At 42.6% G+C, this 21,513-nt stretch overlaps 1 protein-coding gene across 4 annotated transcripts in view; it reads right to left on the reverse strand.

Moving 5' to 3' along the window:
• Nucleotides 1-21,513, reverse strand: part of LOC124619412 — a 311,922-nt gene that overhangs the window by 22,889 nt on the left and 267,520 nt on the right. For all 4 annotated transcript variants that reach the window (XM_047145774.1, XM_047145773.1, XM_047145775.1 and 1 more), the window contains one exon: nucleotides 19,357-19,517. In XM_047145774.1, coding sequence (XP_047001730.1) covers nucleotides 19,370-19,517 — 148 coding nt within the window. In that variant the 3' untranslated portion in view covers nucleotides 19,357-19,369. The remainder of the gene's footprint in view (nucleotides 1-19,356; nucleotides 19,518-21,513) is intronic.

Raw genomic sequence — 21,513 nt, forward strand, 5'->3', positions numbered from 1 at the left:
GTGTGTGTGTGTGTGTGTGTGTGTGTGTGTGTGTGTGTAGTAGTAGTAGTAGTAGTAGCAGCAGCAGCAGCAGCAGCAATATATCCTTTCCATACTGCTGTTATTCTATAATGCTATTATTCACGCGTAGATGATTTCCCACATATGTTAAGATATTCGTTTCCTATTTTTATTATTTGTCTGAGGTACTCCTTGGGCAGTAAGCAGGAATCCAGCAGAAATTCCTAAATTACAGTATGTGCTCCATGGACCTACTGACACAATACAAAGTGATAAGGAGGATCTCTGAGTACTCTATTCCCATGTACCCTCACATATTTGTAATGGTTGATTAATTTAGAGGGTTTATGGGACCAAACGGCGAGGTCATCAGTCCTGCAATTCCGAAGTTTACTCACAGAAGAAAGAGGGTCTGCTAAATGTGGACAGATCCAGTCAGGGCAGTCAAATTATAAAATAATGAAGTTAAAAGACATGCAGTAGAAGGCATAAAAGGTGAGACTAAATCTAAAAACTGGAAAAAAAGAGCGGGCTTTCCAGGGTGGAGTGGTCATGGGGTCCGAGGAGTGCTCATGGGGTCCCAGACTGAGAAAATATGAAGAGAGGTTCCAACCACAACCATCATGCCCCTGCTCCAGGAGTAAAGCAAAACTTTATATCTGGAAATAAAAACCACTTTCACTGAGGACCAGTTCAACCACCCATAAATCATCTGCTAATATTAAAATTAAGGAACTTGGAAGACGATGGGCCAAAAGAAGGGGACATTCCACCATCAGTCTGGCTCCACAACCACACTGTGGGGATGGTTCATTACGCACGAGGAAACAGTGGGTGGCTTGGTACGACTAATGCATACACAGCATAAAAAAGTGGACTCCTTCCGAGAGGAGCGGAAGGAAGAGTGCAAACCTGCAGTTGACTCCTTGACTGTGCGGAGTTTATTACTGTGAGCAGTAGTGCACCAGATATCATTCCACTTTTGGGCAAAGAGAGATTTGACAGAGATCAGAATATCCGCAGCTGGATCATGAAAGGGAATGGAGGACAAGTATCTGCATCTCTTGCCAAACGGTCAGCCAGTTTGTTCCCTGGGATGCCCACATGACTTGGGACCCAGAGAAAGCCAACTGAGCAGGTGGTATGGCCAAGGGCAGAGAGGAGGTCATAGACAGCAGAGACCAAAGGGTGATGATAGTAGCATTGGTCGATAGCCTGCAGGCTGTTCACCGAGTCGGTACAAATTAAAACACTTTGGAGGGAGGTCTAAGAAACAAAATGGAGGGTTCTGTGAATGGCTAGAAGCTCTATTGTAAATACATTACATTATCCCAGTAAAAATTTGTGTTCTAAGCTGGTAGGAGATATGAAAGTGTATCCCACCTTACCTATTGTCTTAGAAGAAGGTGACACCCTGGATATCTGCAAGGATAGCACGTACAAGACACCAGAAAACCATAGGCATGACAGAGGCCCTAGAACCCTGGATACGTCAGTCCTAATCCATGGTCTAGGCACCATCCAAGGGGGTGGGGGTGGAAGGAAATACATGGGGCGCATTCCAGTGAGTGGAGATGGAGACCCCAACGGGGGGAAGTGAGATGCATTCCAACCGGCAATACCACACATGGGTGGTTGGTAGGTGGGGGACACCCCTCGTTTGCAAAGCCGACAGGGTACACAGGATGGTAAGGGAATTGTCAAATGGTGACTGCTCCATCGTATATGCCCTTCTGCAAGGAGACTGTTAATGAGACTAGTGCGAAAGGCACCAATAACCAGACGCACCCCACAATGGTGAAAAGGGTCGAGTATTTGCAGAGTGGATGGAGCTGCTGAGCCATAAACCTGACTACCATAACCTAGTTTGGACAAGACCACAAGACCATAGCACGATAAAGATGGAGGAGAGTCATACGGTCAGCACACCAAGATGTGTGGGTGAGGAGGTGGAGAGCAATAAGCTTCCACACGCATGAAGTCTCTAGGTGGTGAATATGGGGCAGCCACATCAGATTTTTATATCAAAAATAAGGCCCAAGAAATGGGACTGTGCTACAACATCAAGGAGTTGGTCACCTAAATAAAGTTCTGGATTGGCGTGTACTGTGGGTCGACGACAAAAATTCATAACCCGCATTTTGGAGGGAGAAATCTGGAAGCCATGGGAGATTGCCCACACACAGGCCCATCGGATAGTGTCTTGGAGCTGGCACTCAGCAGATGCTACTGAGTGGGAGCTGCACCAGATGCAAAATCAATGTACAATGCCAGTGTAACCATGGGCCCAAAAGAGGTTACAACCCCAACAAGTGAAGTGCCAACTCGAACCCAGAAGAGCCAAAAACTCACAGATAAAAATCGAGAGGGAGCACACAAGTTCCAGTCATGTAGGGTAACTAAAATGTGATGGCGCCAAGCATGTCATATACCTTATGTAGGTCACGGAAGTCCGCAATAAGGTGCCAGCGGTTAGTAAAAGCCTTTCGGATTGCTGTTTCCAATCTGAGTAAACGGCCAGTTGGAGACTGTTCTTCTTGGAAGCCACAGTGATACGGGGTCAAAAGACCTCGAAATCTGAGTACCCAATATAATCTGAAGCTAACCATCCTCTCGAGCAGTTGACAACATACATTCATCAGGCTAGGAGATGTTGCCTCTCGTTGTGGATGGAATCTGGGCCTGGGTCAGTGTCATGTGAAGAGACAAGAGTCTGCAAGGATTTACATTCAGTAGAGGGTTCAGCATGGTGCGAGCTGAAACAGGGGGGGGGGGGGGGGTCTGATCAATTTAGCGTTTCTGCCTGAGAAAGATAGCAGGATAGGAAGAGGACGTCGATGCTGTCACAAAGTGTGTCACGGCATGTTCTGCAAGGACCAATGGATCAGTGCACAGAGCATCTTGGAGGTTAAGACCCAGGATAGTTGACTGTCGCTGACAGCCCAGAAGGCTGCAGAGCTTGTACCAAACCTGTGATGAAGAACCATACGTCCCCAGGGAGGAAAGTCTGCTTAATAAGGTAACGAGCCTTAGCATGGAGATGCTTAAAAGCGAGGAGGTTGGACTGTGAAGGGTGTCATTTATATCTTATATCGCTGCAGCACCCATCAGTGGTCCTGAACAGCAACTGCTACACCCCTGTTTCACCATGGTACCGGTCGACTATGAGGGGGACCTGTGGCTAGGGGGACAGCAGCTCCAGCAGCATGAAGAATAGTGGTAAAGACATCTTGCATGACCACATCAATGCAATTCGAGTGGGAGGTGTCTAAGTGCATAGCAGACGTATATAAAGGCCAATTGGCCCTGCAGAATGCCCAACATGGGGGCCTATCTGCCTGGTGGCAGGAGGAGAACAATAGAATCATCAGAAAGTGGTCATTGTCACAAAGATCATCATGGGATGATCAATATAGGGAAGCCACGATAGCAGGAGAGGAGAGGAGAGGAGAGGAGATTGTGAGATCAGTAGCAGTAAATGTGTCATGAGCGGCTCTGAAATGGGTAGAGGAACCATCATTGAGGAGACTAAAATCGAAATCTGTAACAAGTTGGTCAATTAGGATACCTCTATCCATTAAAGTGGCACTCCCCCACAGTGGGTGATGGGCATTTAAGTCTCCAAGAAGGAGAAACAGCGGCAGGAGTTGCTGTATTAAGGTAGACAGCTCAACATAAGGAAGTGGCCTACCTAAATGGAGGTAAACATTGCAAACAGAGGTTACCAGGGTCATCTGCACTCTAAGCACCATTGATTCCGGGTTGGTATTAAGTGTGATCCAGTCACTAATGACATCGGAGCAAACCAAAGCACAGACCTTGGCATATGCTACCAGGGGCTGGCACTGTTCTGTCAGAATGCCTGATAACCATGAAATATTGAAGAGTGGTCATCACGGAAGTGCATTTCTTGAAGAGCAAGACAGAAGACAGAACAGGAGGAAACAAGACATTGTATTTCCGATAGGTTACAACAGTACCCATTGCAATTCCACTGCATGATCATGTGGTGAGAGTCCAGGATAGACATAAAGAAGCCGAGAGGAGGTCACGTCATTCTTTCAGTGGTCGTCACTGACAAGGATGGTGTGACATCCATAAATGAGATGTCAGACACAGGTTGCGAATGGGGAGATGGCACCTCTGGGGGCACCAGAGGGGGACCTTGTCTTGGGACTTAAGTTTCTTCTCCTCCTCTTTCAGAGGTGGAGGAGGGCAGGGCACAGAGGGAGTACAGGTGTCTGTGAGATCTGGAACTGAAAGAGAGTGAGCAACCTTGGGGTGCACAGATGGTGCGTTTTGTGGCCGAGTTGTGTTAGGAAGCTTCTGGCCTGAGAGACACTAGGGAGAGGAGTCCCAGGAAGGGGGGTAGGGGGGCAACCCCATTACCAGCAGAGGAGGGGGAGGAGAGAGGAGACAGGGCTTGGGTAAGGAAGAGGTAGGAAGGGGATAGGATGTAACAGCGGCAAAAGTTGAAGAAAGTGACACTGGATGTAATCTCTCATTTTTTTGGCGAGCCTCGGTATAAGACAGGCAATCCAGGGACTTGTACTCTTGGATCTTCTTTTGTCTGTTGTAAGCCGGGCAATCTGGTGAACGAGGGGAATGGTGATCATGACAAGTGACACACTCAGGTGGTGGAACACAGGCCTTCCCTCATGGAGTGGGTGTCACAGGAAATCACAAATCCAGTCACATAACTGAGACGATATTCCATAAGCATGCAATTTCACTACGAGCAGCTTGTGTGGTACAGTGTCAAAAGCCTTCTGGAAACCCAGAATTACGGAATCAATCTGAAATTCCTTGTCAATAGCACTCAAAACTTCATGTGAATAAAGAGCTTGTTGTGTTTCACAGAAACAATGTTTTCTAAACCCATGTTGATTGTGTGTCGATAGACCACTTTCTTCGAGGTAATTCATAATGTTCTAACACAATATAAGTTCTAAAACCCTGCTGCATATTGACGTTAACAATAGGGCCTGTAATTTAGTGGGTTACTCCTACTACCTTTCTTGAATATTGGTGTGACCTGCGCAACTTTCCAGTCTTTTGTTACAGATCTTTCATCGAGCAAACGGTTGTATATGATTGTTAAGTACGGAGCTAATGCATCAGCATACTCTGAAAGGTCAGAGTCCACATCTGCCCCTGGAAATGTCTTTGGTTATGAACTGCAGATTAAAACTGAAGAAACTGCAAAAAGGTGGGAATTTAAGAAGATGGGACCTGGATAAACTGACGAAATCAGAGGTTGTACAGAGTTCCAGGGAGAGTATAAGGGAACAATTGACAGGAATGGGGGGAAAGAAATAGAGTAGGAGAAGAATGGGTAGCTTTGAGGGATGAAGTAGTGAAGGCAGCAGAGGATCAAGTAGGTAAAAAGACAAGGGCTAGTAGAAATCCTTGGGTGACAGAAGAGATATTGAATTTAATTGATGAAAGGAGAAAATATAAAAATGCACTAAATGAAGCAGGCAAAAAGGAATACAAAGTCTCAAAAATGAGATCGACAGGAAGTGCAAAATGGCAAAGCAGGGATGGTTAGAGGACAAATGCAAGGATGTAGAGGGTTATATCACTGGGGGTAAGATAGATACTGCCTACAGGAAAATTAAAGAGATCTTTGGAGAAAAGAGAACCACTTGTATGAATACCAAGAGCTCAGCAGCCATAAAAAGCTTAACAACCAATGAAATTCAGTTTAAGAGAAGCCTAAAGGATTTATTGGTGGCCAACTCCTAATTCAAGCTTTCGCAACAAACGGTTGTTGCTTCATCAGGAAACAGGGAAGGAGAGGGAAAGACGAAAGGATGTGGGTTTTAAGGGAGAGGGTAAGGAGTCATTCCAATCCCGGGAGCGGAAAGACTTACCTTAGGGGGCAAAAAGGACAGGTATACACTCGCGCGCGCGCGCGCGCACACACACACACATATCCATTCGCACATACACAAGACACAAGCAGACATTTGTAAAGGCAAAGAGTTTGGGCAGAGATGTCAGTCGAGGCGAAGTAAAGAGGCAAAGATGTTGTTGAAAAACAGGTGAAGCATGAGTGGCGGCAACTTGAAATTAGCGGAGGTTGAGGCCTGGTGGATAACGGGAAGAGAGGATATACTGAAGGGCAAGTTCCCATCTCCGGAGTTCTGACAGGTTGGTGTTAGTGGGAAGTATCCAGATAACCTGGACGGTGTAACACTGTGCCAAGACGTGCTGGCCATGCACCAACGCATATTTAGCCACAGGGTGATCCTCATTACCAACAAACACTGTCTGCCTGTGTCCATTCATGCGAATGGACAGTTCGTTGCTGGTCATTCCCACCATAGAAAGCTTCACAGTGTAGGCAGGTCAGTTGGTAAATCACGTGGGTGCTTTCACACGTGGCTCTGCCTTTGATCGTGTACACCTTCCGGGTTACAGGACTGGAGTAGGTGGTGGTGGGAGGGTGCATGGGACAGGTTTTACACCGGGCGCAGTTACAAGGGTAGGAGCCAGAGGGTAGGGAAGGTAGTTTGGGGATTTCATAGGGATGAACTAAGAGGTTACGAAGGTTAGGTGGACGGCAGAAAGACACTCTTGGTGGAGTGGGGAGGATTTCATGAAGGATGGATCTCATTTCAGGGCAGGATTTGAGTAAGTCGTATCCCTGCTGGAGAGCCACATTCATAGTCTGATCCAGTCCCGGAAAGTATCCTGTCACAAGTGGGGCACTTTTGGAGTTCTTCTGTGGGAGTTTCTGGGTTTGAAGGGATGAGGAAGTGGCTCTGGTTATTTGCTTCTGTACCAGGTCGGGAGGGTAGTTGCGGGATGCGAAAGCTGTTTTCAGGTTGTTGGTGTAATGGTTCAGGGATTCCGGACTGGAGCAGATTCGTTTGCCACGAAGACCTAGGCTGTAGGGAAGGGACCGTTTGATGTGGAATGTGTGGCAGCTGTCATAATGGAGGTACTGTTGCTCGTTAGTGGGTTTGATGTGGACGGACGTGTGAAGCTGGCCATTTGACAGATGTAGGTCAACATCAAGGAAAGTGGCATGGAATTTAGAGTAGGACCAGGTGAATCTGATGGGACCAAAGGAGTTGAGGTTGGAGAGGAAATTCTGGAGTAGTTCTTCACTGTGAGTCCAGATCATGAAGATGTCATCAATAAATCTGTACCAAACTTTGTGTTTGCAGGCCTGGGTAACCAAGAAGGCTTCCTCTAAGTGACCCATGAATAGGTTGGCGTACGAGGGAGCGATCCTGGTACCCATGGCTGTTCCCTTTAATTGTTGGTATGTCTGGCCTTCGAAAGTGAAGAAGTTGTGGGTCAAGATGAAGCTGGCTAAGGTAATGAGGAAAGAGGTTTTAGGTTGGGTGGCAGGTGATCGGTGTGAAAGGAAGTGCTCCATCGCAGCGAGGCCCTGGACGTGCGGAATATTTGTGTATAAGGAAGTGGCATCAATGGTTACAAGGATGGTTTCCGGGGGTAACAGACTGGGTAAGGATTCCAGGTGTTCGAGAAAGTGGTTGGTGTCTTTGATGAAGGATGGGAGACTGCATGTAATGGGTTGAAGGTGTTGATCTACGTAGGCAGAGATACGTTCTGTGGGGGCTTGGTAACCAGCTACAAGGGGCGGCCGGGATGATTGGGTTTGTGAATTTTAGGAAGAAGGTAGAAGGTAGGGGTGCGGGGTGTCGGTGGGGTCAGGAGGTTGATGGAGTCAGGTGAAAGGTGTTGTAGGGGGCCTAAGGTTCTGAGGATTCCTTGAAGCTCCGCCTGGACATCAGGAATGGGATTACCTTGGCAAACTTTGTATGTGGTGTTGTCTGAAAGCTGACGCAGTCCCTCAGCCACATACTCCCGATGATCAAGTACCACGGTCGTGGAACCCTTGTCTGCCGGAAGAATGACGATGGAACAGTCAGCCTTCAGATCACGGATAGCTTGGGCTTCAGCAGTGGTGATGTTGGGAGTAGGATTAAGGTTTTTTATGAAGGATTGAGAGGCAAGGCTAGAAGTCAGAAATTCCTGGAAGGCTTGGAGGGGGTGATTTTGAGGAAGAGGAGGTGGGTCCCGCTGTGACGGAGGACGGAACTGTTCCAGGCAGGGTTCAATTTGGATAGTGTCTTGGGGAGTTGGATATATAACTTCTGCGTAATTTCAGTGCAGTAATGTGTTCATTGTAAATGTGTGTGTGTGTGTGTGTGTGTGTGTGTGTGTGTGTGTGTGTGTGTGTGTGTGTTTCTGTAAGTACAATCTAACTTCTGCACCATTTCAGTGCAGTAATGCGTTCATTGTAAATAAGTATTATAGCATTTGTATTACATGTTTATTACCTTATAAATAAATAACAAACCTTATTTTAAATTCAGTGCATTAGTATTTGTAAAATTACTTTCATATAGTGTTCATTAAAAAATGACAATCATTCCACTTGGGACCTGTGGAATGGTACATTAGCTTATTTCATCAACATCTACATCCATATTCCGCAAGCCACCTGACGGTGTGTGGCGGAGGGTACCCTGAGTACCTCTATCGGTTCTCCCTTCTATTCCAGTCTCATATTGTTCGTGGAAAGAAGGATTTTCGGTATGCTTCTGTGTGGGCTCAAATCTCTCCGATTTTATCCTCATGGTCTCTTCGCGAGATATATGTAGGAGGGAGCAATATACTGCTTGACTCCTCGGTGAAGGTATGTTCTCGAAACTTTAACAAAAGCCCGTACCGAGCTACTGAGCGTCTCTCCTGCAGAGTCTTCCACTGGAGTTTATCTATCATCTCCGTAACGCCCTTGCGATTACTAAATGATCCTGTAACGAAGCGCGCTGCTCTCCGTTGGATCTTCTCTCTCTCTTCTATCAACCCTATCTGGTATGGATGCCACACTGCTGAGCAGTATTCAAGCAGTGGGCGAACAAGCGTATTTGTTTTAGTTGTAAATATTTTCATGTATTGTTGTTTGTCTGACATGTTCCACATCCTGGAGGACCTCCTCACTACAGATCAATTGAAATGAAAGTAAATCTAATCTAATCAGATAGAAACCCAGTTCTAAGCAAAGAAGGGAAAGCAGAAAGGTGGAAGGAGTATGTAGAGGGTCTATACAAGGGCGATGTACTTGAGGACAGTATCATGGAAATGGAAGAGGCTGTAGATGAAGATGACATGGGAGATATGATACTGCGTGAAGAGTTTGACAGAGCACTGAAAGATCTAAGTCGAAACAAGGCCCCAGGAGTAGACAATATTCCATTAGAACTACTGACAGCCTTGGGAGAGCCAGTCTTGACAAAACTCTACCATCTGGTGAGCAAGATGTATGAGGCAGGCGAAATTCCCTCAGATTTCCAGAAGAATATAATAATTCCAATCCCAAAGAAAGCAGATGTTGACAAGTGAATCAGTTTAATAAGTCACAGCTGCAAAATACTAACACGAATTCTTTGCAGATGAATGGAAAAACTAGTAGAAGCCAACCTCTGGGAAGATCAGTTTGGATTCCATAGAAATATTGGAACACGTGAGGTAATACTGACCCTACGACTTATCTTAGAAGCTAGATTAAGGATAGGCAAACCCACGTTTCTAGCATATGTAGACTTAGAGAAAGCTTTTGACAATGTTGACTGGAATACTCTCTTCCAAATTCTGAAGGTGGCAGGGTTGAAATACAGGCACCAAAAGGCTATTTACAATTTGTACAGAAACCAGACGGCAGCTATAAGAGTCGAGGGACACGAAAGGGAAGCAGTGTTTGGGAAGGGAGTGAGACAGGGTTGTAGCCTTTCCCGATCATATTCAATCTGTATATTGAGCAAGCAGTAAAGGGAACAAAAGAAAAATTCGGAGTAGGTATTAAAATCCATGGAGAAGAAATAAAACCTTTGGAGGTTTGCCGATGACATTGTAATTCTGTCAGAGACAGCAAAGGACTTGGAAGAGCAGTTGAACAGAATGGACAGTGTCTTGAAAGGAGGGTATAAGATGAACATTAACAAAAGCAAAACGAGGATAATGGAATGTAGTCGAATTAAATCGGGCGATGCTTAGAGAATTAGATTAGGAAATGAGACACTTTAAAGTAGTAAAGGAGTTTTGCTATTTGTGGAGCAAAATAACTGATGTTGGTCGAAGTAGAGAGGATATAAAATGTAGACTGGCAATGGGAAGGAAAGCTTTTCTGAAGAAGAGAAATTTGTTAACATCGAGTATAGATTTAAGTGTCAGGAAGTCATTCCTGAAAGTATTTGTATGGAGTGTAGCCATATATGGAAGTGAAACATAGACGATAAATAGTTTCAACAAGAAGAGAATAGAAGCTTTCGAAATGTGGTGCTGCAGAAGAATGCTGAAGATTAGATGGGTAGATCATGTAACTAATGGGGAGGTATTGAATAGTATTGGGGAGAATAGGAGTTTGTGCCACAACTTGTCTAGAAGAAGGGATAGGTTGGTAGGACATGTTCTGAGGCATCAAGGGATCACCAATTTAGTGTTGGAGGGCAGCGTGGAGGGTAAAAATCATAGAGGGAGACCAAGAGATGAATACACTAAGCAGATTGAGAGGGATGTCGGTTGCAGTAGGTACTGGGAGATGAAGAAGCTTGCACAGGATAGAGTAGCATGGAGAGCTGCATCAAACCAGTCTCAGGACTGAAGACCAGAACAACAACAACAACAACAACAACTCTGAAAGGAACTTAATTGGTATACAGTCTGAACCAGAAGACTTGGCACCTCATGGGTGGTGGGATGTACAGCTTCATGACATATCTGAAGCACATAACCTTGACCACCTCTGGGAGGGTATCCCCCTCAAAAGCCAGAATGAAGGCGTGTGTGTTGCTGCAGTTGTCTTTGTGAATCTTCTGCACATGTCGAACAAACTGAATGCCACGTCACTCCAGATTATCCCAGGGTTCCTCATCAGTTTGCAGGATGAGGTCCCTATGAAAAATCACCCCCTGAACCACATTCAGAGATTAGTGAGGTGTAAGAGACATTGGGACATTGCCAAGATGATCACAAACATGAAGAGCTACAGATTGAGAGGTAGAAGAAGCTTTGATAAACAGGGAGCCTGACCGCATCTTATTGAGGGACTCCACTTCACCAAACTTGTCCCTGATATTCTCCACAAAAAACAATAGCTTTGTAGCAGCAAATGTGTCCCCATCCATCCTAGTACAGACAGGTAGCAGGGAAAGTGTTTCCTCTCAAGATGGTGAGCCTGCCCCTCCTTCCATGGTGTGGGAAGGGAAGGGAAAGGAAGGCTGCTGGGTCATACAAAGCAAAATTCAATGATCCTTCACCATTTGCAGAGATGGCCATTTGAGAATAGCCAGATTTTTGCAGCTTGATATGTTTCATGCAGCAAGCATCCGCCCTGATACCACCCACTCTCATCAGGGGCCCTCCTTAAGGGAGCCGCCCTGCTACAGCAAGGGCCGTCTGGCACGGCAGCGATTGCTGGGAGTTCCAATGCTCCAGGATCACTGCTTGGCATACATGGAGAGGGAACAGCTTAGGTATCACTAGTAAGATCCCTGTGTTATCAGGGGGCTCAGCCAGATGGGTACATAATGGCCCCACAACACGTTCTGGCTTCCATGCTGGTGACCTAGCAGGGTGGAGGGGGGGGGGGGGGGGCTGCAGCAGGAAAGGAAGGGGGGGAGAGGAATCCACACCGTAAACGATAGGGACAGAGTTCTCCCCCAAATGGCTCACACCAAAAACAGAAAATTTTGAAGTGGAGGTCAAACCTCAAGTGGGGACCTAAACGCCAAAAAAGATGAAAGCACAGGCAGAAGGAACAAAAATACAAGCAATAAAGGAACCAAGAGGATAGCCAGGTCAATATAAATCAGAACACCAAGAGAGGGGAAGGAGGGGACAACGGGAAAGGAGTGACGATAGGGAGGGAGGGCAGGGGGAATGAAATGAAGCCAGGGAAGGAAGAATTGGCTGCAACAGCTCGGGGCCCCGTGTGCGCAATGCAGGAACTCACGAAAGAACCGTGAGCCCTCTGGGGGGCACAGACATGTAAGGAAACAGTGGTAATTAAGAAAGAAGATAAGAATTTATGTAAAGCTGGTAGTATGAGCCTGACTACTGTTCAAACAGGGTGTTCACTCTCCCATATCTGTAATAAAAGTAATGGAAATGCCTAAATAGAATAATTTGTAAAATAAATGAAAGACAACCACTCTCAGTGCCTACAGGCATGTGCACCTCGGAGTCTGTGTGTGAATGTGTGTACTTCCGTTAGAGAAAGAACAAGGCCGCAAAAGGTAGTATAAATAATGTTCTGTTCCATGTTTCTTTACATTACATATCAGTCAGCTATTGGTGCATGGTAGCCCTTCCTTTATTTTACGTATATGTAACAGAAGTTAACTGACATTCAGAAATAATTATTTTATTCAATGAAAGTCAGAAGACTAATGAAACACTAAATCATTATTTTACTTTTACTTTTCCTATTATTTTACTTTTACTACTGAAAAATGAAGATGCAACAATCAGGAGGGGACAAACTGGTTTTGAAAATTCGGAAAAGAGAAGTTATACACTGAAAAACAATTATTCATAATTTTAGTATAAAACCTAACGATCAGAATTGCCTTTCAAACTTGATACCTTGGCCTCATCATTGCTTAGACCTATAAATTGCAGAGACTTTTGTTTAAGGGGACACTTGAAGCAACTAGCCTACACCATTCCAATCAACAATTTGCAGATCCTACAGGATAGTTCTTCAATGTATGTCAGGATGAACAACAACAACAACAACAACAACAACAATAATAACCACCACCATGCCTACTTCAAAGGGTGTGCAATTCCTTATGCCATAGGGTAGAGGATGGGAGTGGAAGCCACACTGGGGGTCTTTTATGACCAAGCGTTCTAGTCTCAGAAAGTATGTGCTTCCAGATCGATGTTCATTTGATTTTTTTTTCTTGTCTTTTATGAGTACAACCACCTCAGAAAATAACTGACATCATTCTTAAGCACCCTAGAGTTTATTGTGGAAGATGTGTTGCTGAAACACACACAAAACACGAAAATTGGATGACTACTAAAAGCAGTTTCACTCTACAAAAAGGAAGAAGCTCCATGCAGCATCTGAAGTGAACCCTTACACGAATCTTTGGGTCTAGTAGCCACTAATGAAAGATGGCAACATGACTTCAGCTTTGGCAGGGAACCAACAGCCACAGACTTTACAGTAGCCAAATCATTGTATCACAAAAACTCTCTTGTGCAGTAGTTGTATTAGGTTACATGCTTTACCATTAAAACAACACATACTACTAGAAGAAATAAACGCTATCAAAACCATACGAGCAAATGAATGCTCAATCAAGTTAAAAAGGTTGCTATACACAACATTCATAAAACAATAAAAATAAAACTCAGAACCATTAAAGCTTATAAGTAAGCACACAATATTTAGGTATCACCTGGAAGAATTGTTGCTATATGTAGAGACAAAAATGTTTAATTTCTTTGAGCATAAGTAAATTAGAGACATTAGGTTTTCTAAATGGTCTAGAAATATGTTCAGAATATAAGATTGGGTGATCATATACTTGATAAACAGACAGGCTTTCACAACGACTATTTTAGCAATTTCTCTGAAATATTTTTGCGAGATCTCCATATACTTAATTCCAGCAGCGTGTTACCCTGACATGTTGTAAGATCTCCATCATGAATGCAATATATTCTCGAATGTGTTTTCCCATGTCTAGATCAGTGATCTCTAGCTGACTAGCTGTTGAACTGCAGACGTTTCAGCGTATGAGACAAAGCTCCTCATACTTCAGTTAAAGTTTCTATGCTGAGAGGCAACAGCAGATACATAAAATAATTCTGACATTTCATTGCTGACTGCAGGAGACATTTTCAAAGATAAAACGGCAAAAAATAAAGTCCATCAAAACCACTTGTTTTCATATCAGCCTGGACATTTGAAGTGAAGCACGCTACAGGCTGATCAGGAAACAGATTCTGCTTTATTTAACTTATGTTTTATTCATATATTCTACTGTTCCACCTAACAACAGCATGAGATGCAGTACAAATCAATAAATTACATACTGTATTACTGCAAATGTCACGCTATACATCTCTTGCCATGATATTAAATAATGTGTCTTCAAGAGGACTATCCACAGTTCTGGGCATTACAGGTGATCTAATTTGTGAACAAACATGTACAAGATGACAGATACTGAATTCTGGGAATAGTGACGCAAATGTCTGTCAAATTCAGTCAGGATATACACGGTAAAGACAAAAACAAAGCACACAAAATGTTTCTGAAGCACTAAATTTCTTTTTACCACTCACAGAAAGAAAATTTCAAGGGAGATTGTAAAATTCATATCATCTATGAAGGAAGTAATTATTCTAGTTATATGGGCATCTTCTAATGAAGTGCTACAATCAGAATGAATATTCACTCTGCAGCTGAGCAAGTGGTGATATGAAACTTTCTGCCGGATTAAAACTGTGTACCAGAGCTGAACTCTAACCTGGGTCTTCACACTTCATGGACAAGTACTCCAACGATTGAGCCAACCAAGCATGACTCATGACCTGTCCTCTTTTTCTTTCAGGGGTGCTAGTCCCAAAAAGGATTCAAATCTTTTTTTAAGCCTGGAAGCTAAGAGAAGAGGTACTGGCAGAAGTAAGCTGTGAGTGTGGATTATGAGTCATAGAGCACTTGCCTGTTTATTTATTTATTTATCTACAAATTCCATAGATCCTGTTATGCGTATGACGCTAGGATGTAGAACGACTTGAGTAATATATGTTCACAGACCATTGTATCAATTAGTTTACAAGAGCAGAACTAGACATAAATTACATAAGACTTGCAATAATAATAATGAACTAAAATAAAGTTGTAGGAATAATACATTATGCAAAGTTTATCACATTGCAAAAGCCTATTTGTCATAGTAAGTATATGGTTACAAATAGGAACAAAAAGAACATAAACAAACAACAGTAAATATAAATACATACAAAGACTACTTTTTTCTGTTGAAGTATTCATCAAGTGAGTGAAACGTTTTCTCGATTAAATATGTCTTTAGATTGTTTTCAAAAACAATGCACTGTTACTACATAGACTTTTTATATAGCTCGATAATAAGTTAAATATTTTGACACTGGAGTAATGTACTCCTTTCTGTACTCGAGTTAAACTTTTTAGTTCAAAGTGGAGGTCAGCCTTCTTTCTTGTATTGTGATAATGGAAGCTTTCATTGGTTTCATAGTGGGCAGGATTGTCAACCAAGAAACTCATTAGGGAAAAAATATACTGGCAGGTTGTGGAAAGTATTCCAAGTTTTTTAAAGAGCGTACGGCAGGAGGTTCTCGGGGGTACTCTGCACATTATACGGACTACTTTTTTCTGTATGAGGAAGATTTTTTTAGATGAGGGTGAATTGCCCCAGATGATGATGCCATAACACATAATGAAGTGGAAGTATGCAAAGTATGTGGACTTTGTGACATTTATGTCTCCAAATTGTGAGATTGTCCTAATGGCAAAAATTGCTGAGGACAGCCTTTTTACAGTCTCGAGGACATGGTGGTCCCAGTTGAGCCTACTGTCTATGTGGAGGCCTAAGAATTTGGTGCAGTGTACCCTTTCTATCTGATTATTGTTATTTAAAACAGTAATCTCCTGAGGGAGTTTGTGGTCAAGGCTGAAATGGATATAATTTGTTTTGCTCAGGTTTACTGTGAGTGAGTTCACTTGAAACCAGGTTAATAGTACTGTAAGTAATTTGTTGGCATCAACCTCTATATCAGTGAGCTGTTTGTTACTAATCAAAATGCTGGTGTCGTCAGCGAACATGGTGAACTTGCATGTATTGCATGAAAAAGGTAGGTCATTTACGTATATCAGAAACAGCAACGGACCAAGGACGGACCCCTGGGGTACTCCATGGAGTACAGTGCTCCAGTCTGACTCTACTACCTCTCCCTCTTTATTGCTCCCATGTGAAAGGAATAGGTCCCAGGTTCAGGTCCCGGTCCAGACAGTTTTAATCCGGCATGGATTTTCATATTTCGTGTTATTTATAATAAATGCTGGTCATCAAAATCTCATTTGAAATTTACTTCTGCACCTTGCAAAGACATAATAATGTAAAAATATGTTGTCTCTCATGGTTGTGAGGGTTAACCAACGGAAACATCCATTTAATGTCCCAATTCTGCACTGCAGAGCATACTAAAGGTGGTTGTTGTTGTTGTTGTTGTTGTTGTTGTTGTTATGGTCTTCAGTCCTGAGACTGGTTTGATGCAGCTCTCCATGCTAATCTATCCTGTGCAAGCTCCTTCATCTCCCAGTACGTACTGCAACCTACATCCTTCTGAATCTGCTTAGTGTATTCATTTCTTGGTCTCCCTCTACGATTTTTACCCTCCACGCTGCCCTCCAATGCTAAATTTGTGATCCCTTAATGTTAAATCTGTGATCCCTTAATGCCTCAGAACATGTCCTACCAACTGATTCCTTCTTCTAGTCAAGTTGTGCCACAAACTTCTCTTCTCCCCAATCCTATTCAATACCTCCTCATTGGTTACGTGATCTACCCCCCTAATCTTCAGCATTCTTCTGTAGCACCACATTTTGAAAGCTTCTATTCTCTTCCTGTCCAAACTATTTATTGTCCATGTTTCACTTCCATACATGGCTACACTCATTACAAATACTTTCAGAAACGACTTCCTGACACTTAAATCTATACTCGATGTTAACAAATTTCTCTTCCTCAGAAACGCTTTCCTTGCCATTGCCAGTCTACATTTTATATCCTCTCCACTTCGACCATCATCAGTTATTTTGCTCCCCAAATAGCAAAACTCCTTTACTACTCTGAGTGTCTCATTTCCTAATCTAATTCCCTCAGCATCACCCGACTTAATTCGGCTACATTCCATTATCCTTGTTTTGCTTTTGTTTATGTTCACCTTATATCCTCCTTTCAAGACACTGTCCATTCCATTCAACTGCTCTTCCAAGTCCTTTGCTGTCTCTGACAAAATTACAATGTCATCAGCGAACCTCAGAACCTCAAAGTTTTTATTTCTTCTCCCTGGATTTTAATACCTACTCCAAATTTTTCTTTTGTTTCCTTTACTGCTTGCTCAATATACGAGGTGCGGCTAGAAAAAAACCGGACTGATGCTGGAAAAAACATTTATTTACAATTATTTACAATTTCATATTATCTCCTTCAATGTACTCTCCTCCTCGGTCTCTACACCGCTCCATACGAATTTTCCACTGTTCATAGCAATGCTGCAGATCATTTTCAGTAAGTCCATACATTACTTCCGTTGCTTTTTCTTTTACTGCTTCAACAGTCTCAAATCTAGTTCATTTCAAAGCTGACTTGACTTTAGGGAAAAGAAAAAAGTCACAGGGGGCCAAATCAGGTGAGTAGGGTGGATGATCTAAGATGGGAATGTTGTGTTTTGCCAAAAACGTCTTCACTGACAACGCACTGTGAGCTGGGGCATTGTCTTGGTGAAGGATCCATGACTTTTTTCTCCACAAATCGTTCCGTTTTCTCCATACTCGCTCACGTAGGGTAGCCAGGACGCTAATGTAGTAATGCTGATTCACTGTTTGTCCCTCAGGTACCCAATCAATGTGCACAATCCCTTTGATGTCAAAAAAAACAATCATCATTGCCTTGAATTTCGATTTTGACATTCGTGCTTTTTTTTGTCGTGGAGAACCAGGAGTTTTCCAATGCATCGATTGGCGTTTAGTTTCGGGATCGTAAGTAAAAAACCACGATTCATCGCAAGTAATAACATTTTGTAAGAAGGTGGGATCACTTTCAATGTTTTCCAGGATGTCAGAACAAATCATTCTTCGGCGTTCCTTCTGTTCAATTGCGAGACACTTTGGAACCCTTTTTGAACACACTTTGTTCATGTTGAAACTTTCATGAAGAATCTGCCTAACACTTTCCTTGTCAACTCCTGTTAACTCAGACACTGCTCTGATTGTTAAACGGCGATCTTGTCGAACAAGTTTACCGATTTTTTCAATGTTTGCATCAGTTTTTGCTGACAATGGTCTGCCAGTGCGAGTGTCATCACTGGTGTCTTCGCGGCCATCTTTAAATCGTTTAAACCACTCAAACACGTGTTCGCGATAAACAATCATCGCCATACACTTGTTGTAACATTACAAACGTTTCACTTGCAGATTTTCCTAGTTTGAAACAAAATTTGATGTTAACATGCTATTCTTTCTGTACACTCAACATTTTCCGACGCACAGACAAAACGTCAACTACTTAAAACAGACGCCACGGGCAGACTGAGTGCAGGAGGCAGATTAAACTCGAGCAGTAGGCGGAGCGAGAGTCACGTGACAGGCCACGCGACTTTCAGCCTCATTGCATTCGTTTTATTGTTTCACCAGTACTAGTCCGGTTTTTTTCTAGCCACACCTCGTACAGATTGAATAACATCGGGGAGAGACTACAACCCTATCTCACTCCCTTCCCAACCACTGCTTCCCTTTCATGCCCCTCGATTCTTATAACTGCCATCTGGTTTCTGTACAAATTGTAAATAGCCTTTCGCTCCCTGTATTTTACCCATGCCACCTTTAGAATTTGGAAGAGAGTATTCCAGTCAACATTGTCAAAAGCTTTCTCCAAGTCTACAAATGCTAGAAATGTAAGTTTGCCTTTCCTTAATCTTTCTTCTAAGATAAGTCGTAAGGTCAGTATTGCCTCACGTGTTCCAACATTTCTATGGAATCCTAACTGATCTTCCCCGAGGTCGGCTTCTACCAGTTTTTCCTTTCGTCTGTAAATAATTCGTGTTAGTATTTTGTAGCTGTGACTTATTAAACTGATAATTCGGTAATTTTCACATCTGTCAACACCTGCTTTCTTTGGGATTGGAATTATTATATTCTTCTTGAAGTCTGAGGGTATTTCGCCTGTCTCGTACATCTTGCTCACCAGATGGTAGAGTTTTGTCAGAACTGGCTAGAGTAATATTCAGTTGCAGTTTTTTCAGTGCTCTAAATTTAAAATGTTAAACCTCAACGATTATTTTTTAATAATAAAATATCACTTTTACATGAAATCTGTGTCAGAAATTGTGTTCTGTTTCTGTAAGCTAATTAAATTTACTGAGAACTTCTTAACAACTTAATTAAATTCACGTGGGAAGTCAGGATCGCTATTTCTGTAATGATCTCTTACAATAAGCTTCTTATAGTGTGCACTTCAAAGAAGGCAGTGTGGTGACACATCTCGCATAGTCCACGTTACATATTGTCATAGGAGGCACAAGCCTGCTCACCTGTGTTCGTTTCTCATATACTGGCTTGTTGTCTCTCTCTATCACGATTGGGTATATCAACAGCCACAGTCTCACTGATTGTAGACACATGTCCTCCCATGATGTTTAGTGCCGATACCTTTGCACGTTGATACGCCACGACTGTATTCAACCCAAGGAATCTGTATAAAAAGAAAACAAGGAAATTAAAAACAAACAAAAAAAAAAGAAACACAAAGCCAATTTAAGCCGTATCTAATGAATAGTTAAAAACAATGTGCTAGAACTGATTAACAAAAAAGGTACCTAGACTCAGATTCATCATTAATGTTCTGATATTTGCACAATGGCAAGAGATGAAAAATTAGCCACAGAGAGAGCACCACAAATCTGATACAAATTTGGTTTTGATTACAATCAACTTCCACTCAAAAGATAGCAGCAAACATACAACAAAAACAAATGGAGGGGGAGAGAAGCTTTCCAGATATACAGGTTCCTTAATATGGCAAAAGACAGGAAATGCTGTAGACAACTTAAATATTTATGGATTAAACACGAACTCCAATTGGGTTGCTGATCCAAAAAGGACACTATTCGTGCACAGTATCTACCGTGAATCAACAGCTATAATCTGCACAGGATACAGTGACTGATGCACAGCAACCAATTTTTGCCCAAAACCCTGGACGAATTCATCAGTTTGAAAGAGGACGCTGATACTGTTTGCCCACTTTCGGCCAATCAGCGATATGCTGTGATGACGGAATCAAGGTGCATGCCCTGAAATTTTTCCCAAATTATGTTACAGAAATTATTCGGTAAAAAACTTCATTTTTGCAATACTTGTAGCTTAAATGTCAGCTTCATCATGATATGGCTACCATTTCATTAATGGTCATAGTTGCTGTGATATTTGCATTTCAGTAAGACACTGCACGAAATTTGAAAAATTTTGCAATGAAAAACAGGGGTCACTACGATTTTACATTTGGTGTATATTAAATAATATGATACTGGGTATGAAATTTAGCGAAGACATTGAATTCTTCTTCAGACTTGGGTGGAGGTCTCTGTCTATCACCAATCTCAACAAAATTGATCTGACGTACTGCACTCATTTGCAACCGTGTGTACCAGTGATAAAGACCTAATGAATATTTACAATATTCCTCACATGAGGTCTGTACAAAAAATTACAGAACATCCATAATTTTGCACCAATGGTGTGTTGGAGTGAAATGTGGTCGGAATCCCTGCACAGCCTGTGCTTAATGTGTAACTGCTGGAAGTTTCATTGTTATATGTCTGTAAGTTATTGTTCAGTGCTGTATTGAGTAGAATGATGTGTCACACAGTTTGTGACTTTCGAGATGGCAGAGTTAGAGGAGCAACATGCCTGCATTAAATTTTGTATGAAAATCAAGAAAACATTTACAGACACACACCACATGATGCAGGAAGCCTACAGTTATGAGTGCGCCATATTTGGTGTTAAGAACAGTTCACATGGTTTAAAAATGGCTGGAAGGAAGTTAAAGATGACCCTCATTCAGGACGCCCTTCGACATTTACCGACGATGCTCATGTCAATGTGCCAATTGAAGACAGACTGTCCATGATATTGGAGAAGAATGTAACATTTCAGTTGGATCATGTCATGAAATCCTAACACAACATCTCGAAATGCATAAATCCTGACACAGCATCTTTGAATGCATCGTATTGCTGCGAAGTTCATCCCACAGCTCACAAATCTAGACCAGAAAGACCTTTGCCTAGCAATCTCAGAAGAGCTTTTGGATCATGCAAATGAGAACAACATGTTCCTTAGGGGGAATCATAACTAGTGATGAGACAAGCATCTACAGTTATGATGTTGAGACCAATATTCAATCTTCACAATGGGTTGGGAAAAGTTCTCCAAAACCAGAAAAAGCTCGTCAGGTCAGGTGAAATGTCAAAGCCATGCTGATAGTTTTCTTTGACTCTGAAGGATTAGTTCATCATGAACTCGTGCCACAAGGACAAATTGTTAATCAATGGCACTGTTGTGACACCTGCAAGAGAAAGTGAGAAGGGAATGGCTTGAAATTTGGCCAGACAATTCATGCCTCTTGCATCATGATAATGCACCTGCACAACTGTCTCTGTTGGTGCATGAATATTGCACTATTC

The sequence above is a fragment of the Schistocerca americana genome, chromosome 6 (genome assembly GCF_021461395.2).
Source record: "Schistocerca americana isolate TAMUIC-IGC-003095 chromosome 6, iqSchAmer2.1, whole genome shotgun sequence".
Classification (NCBI taxonomy): Eukaryota; Metazoa; Arthropoda; class Insecta; order Orthoptera; family Acrididae; genus Schistocerca; species Schistocerca americana.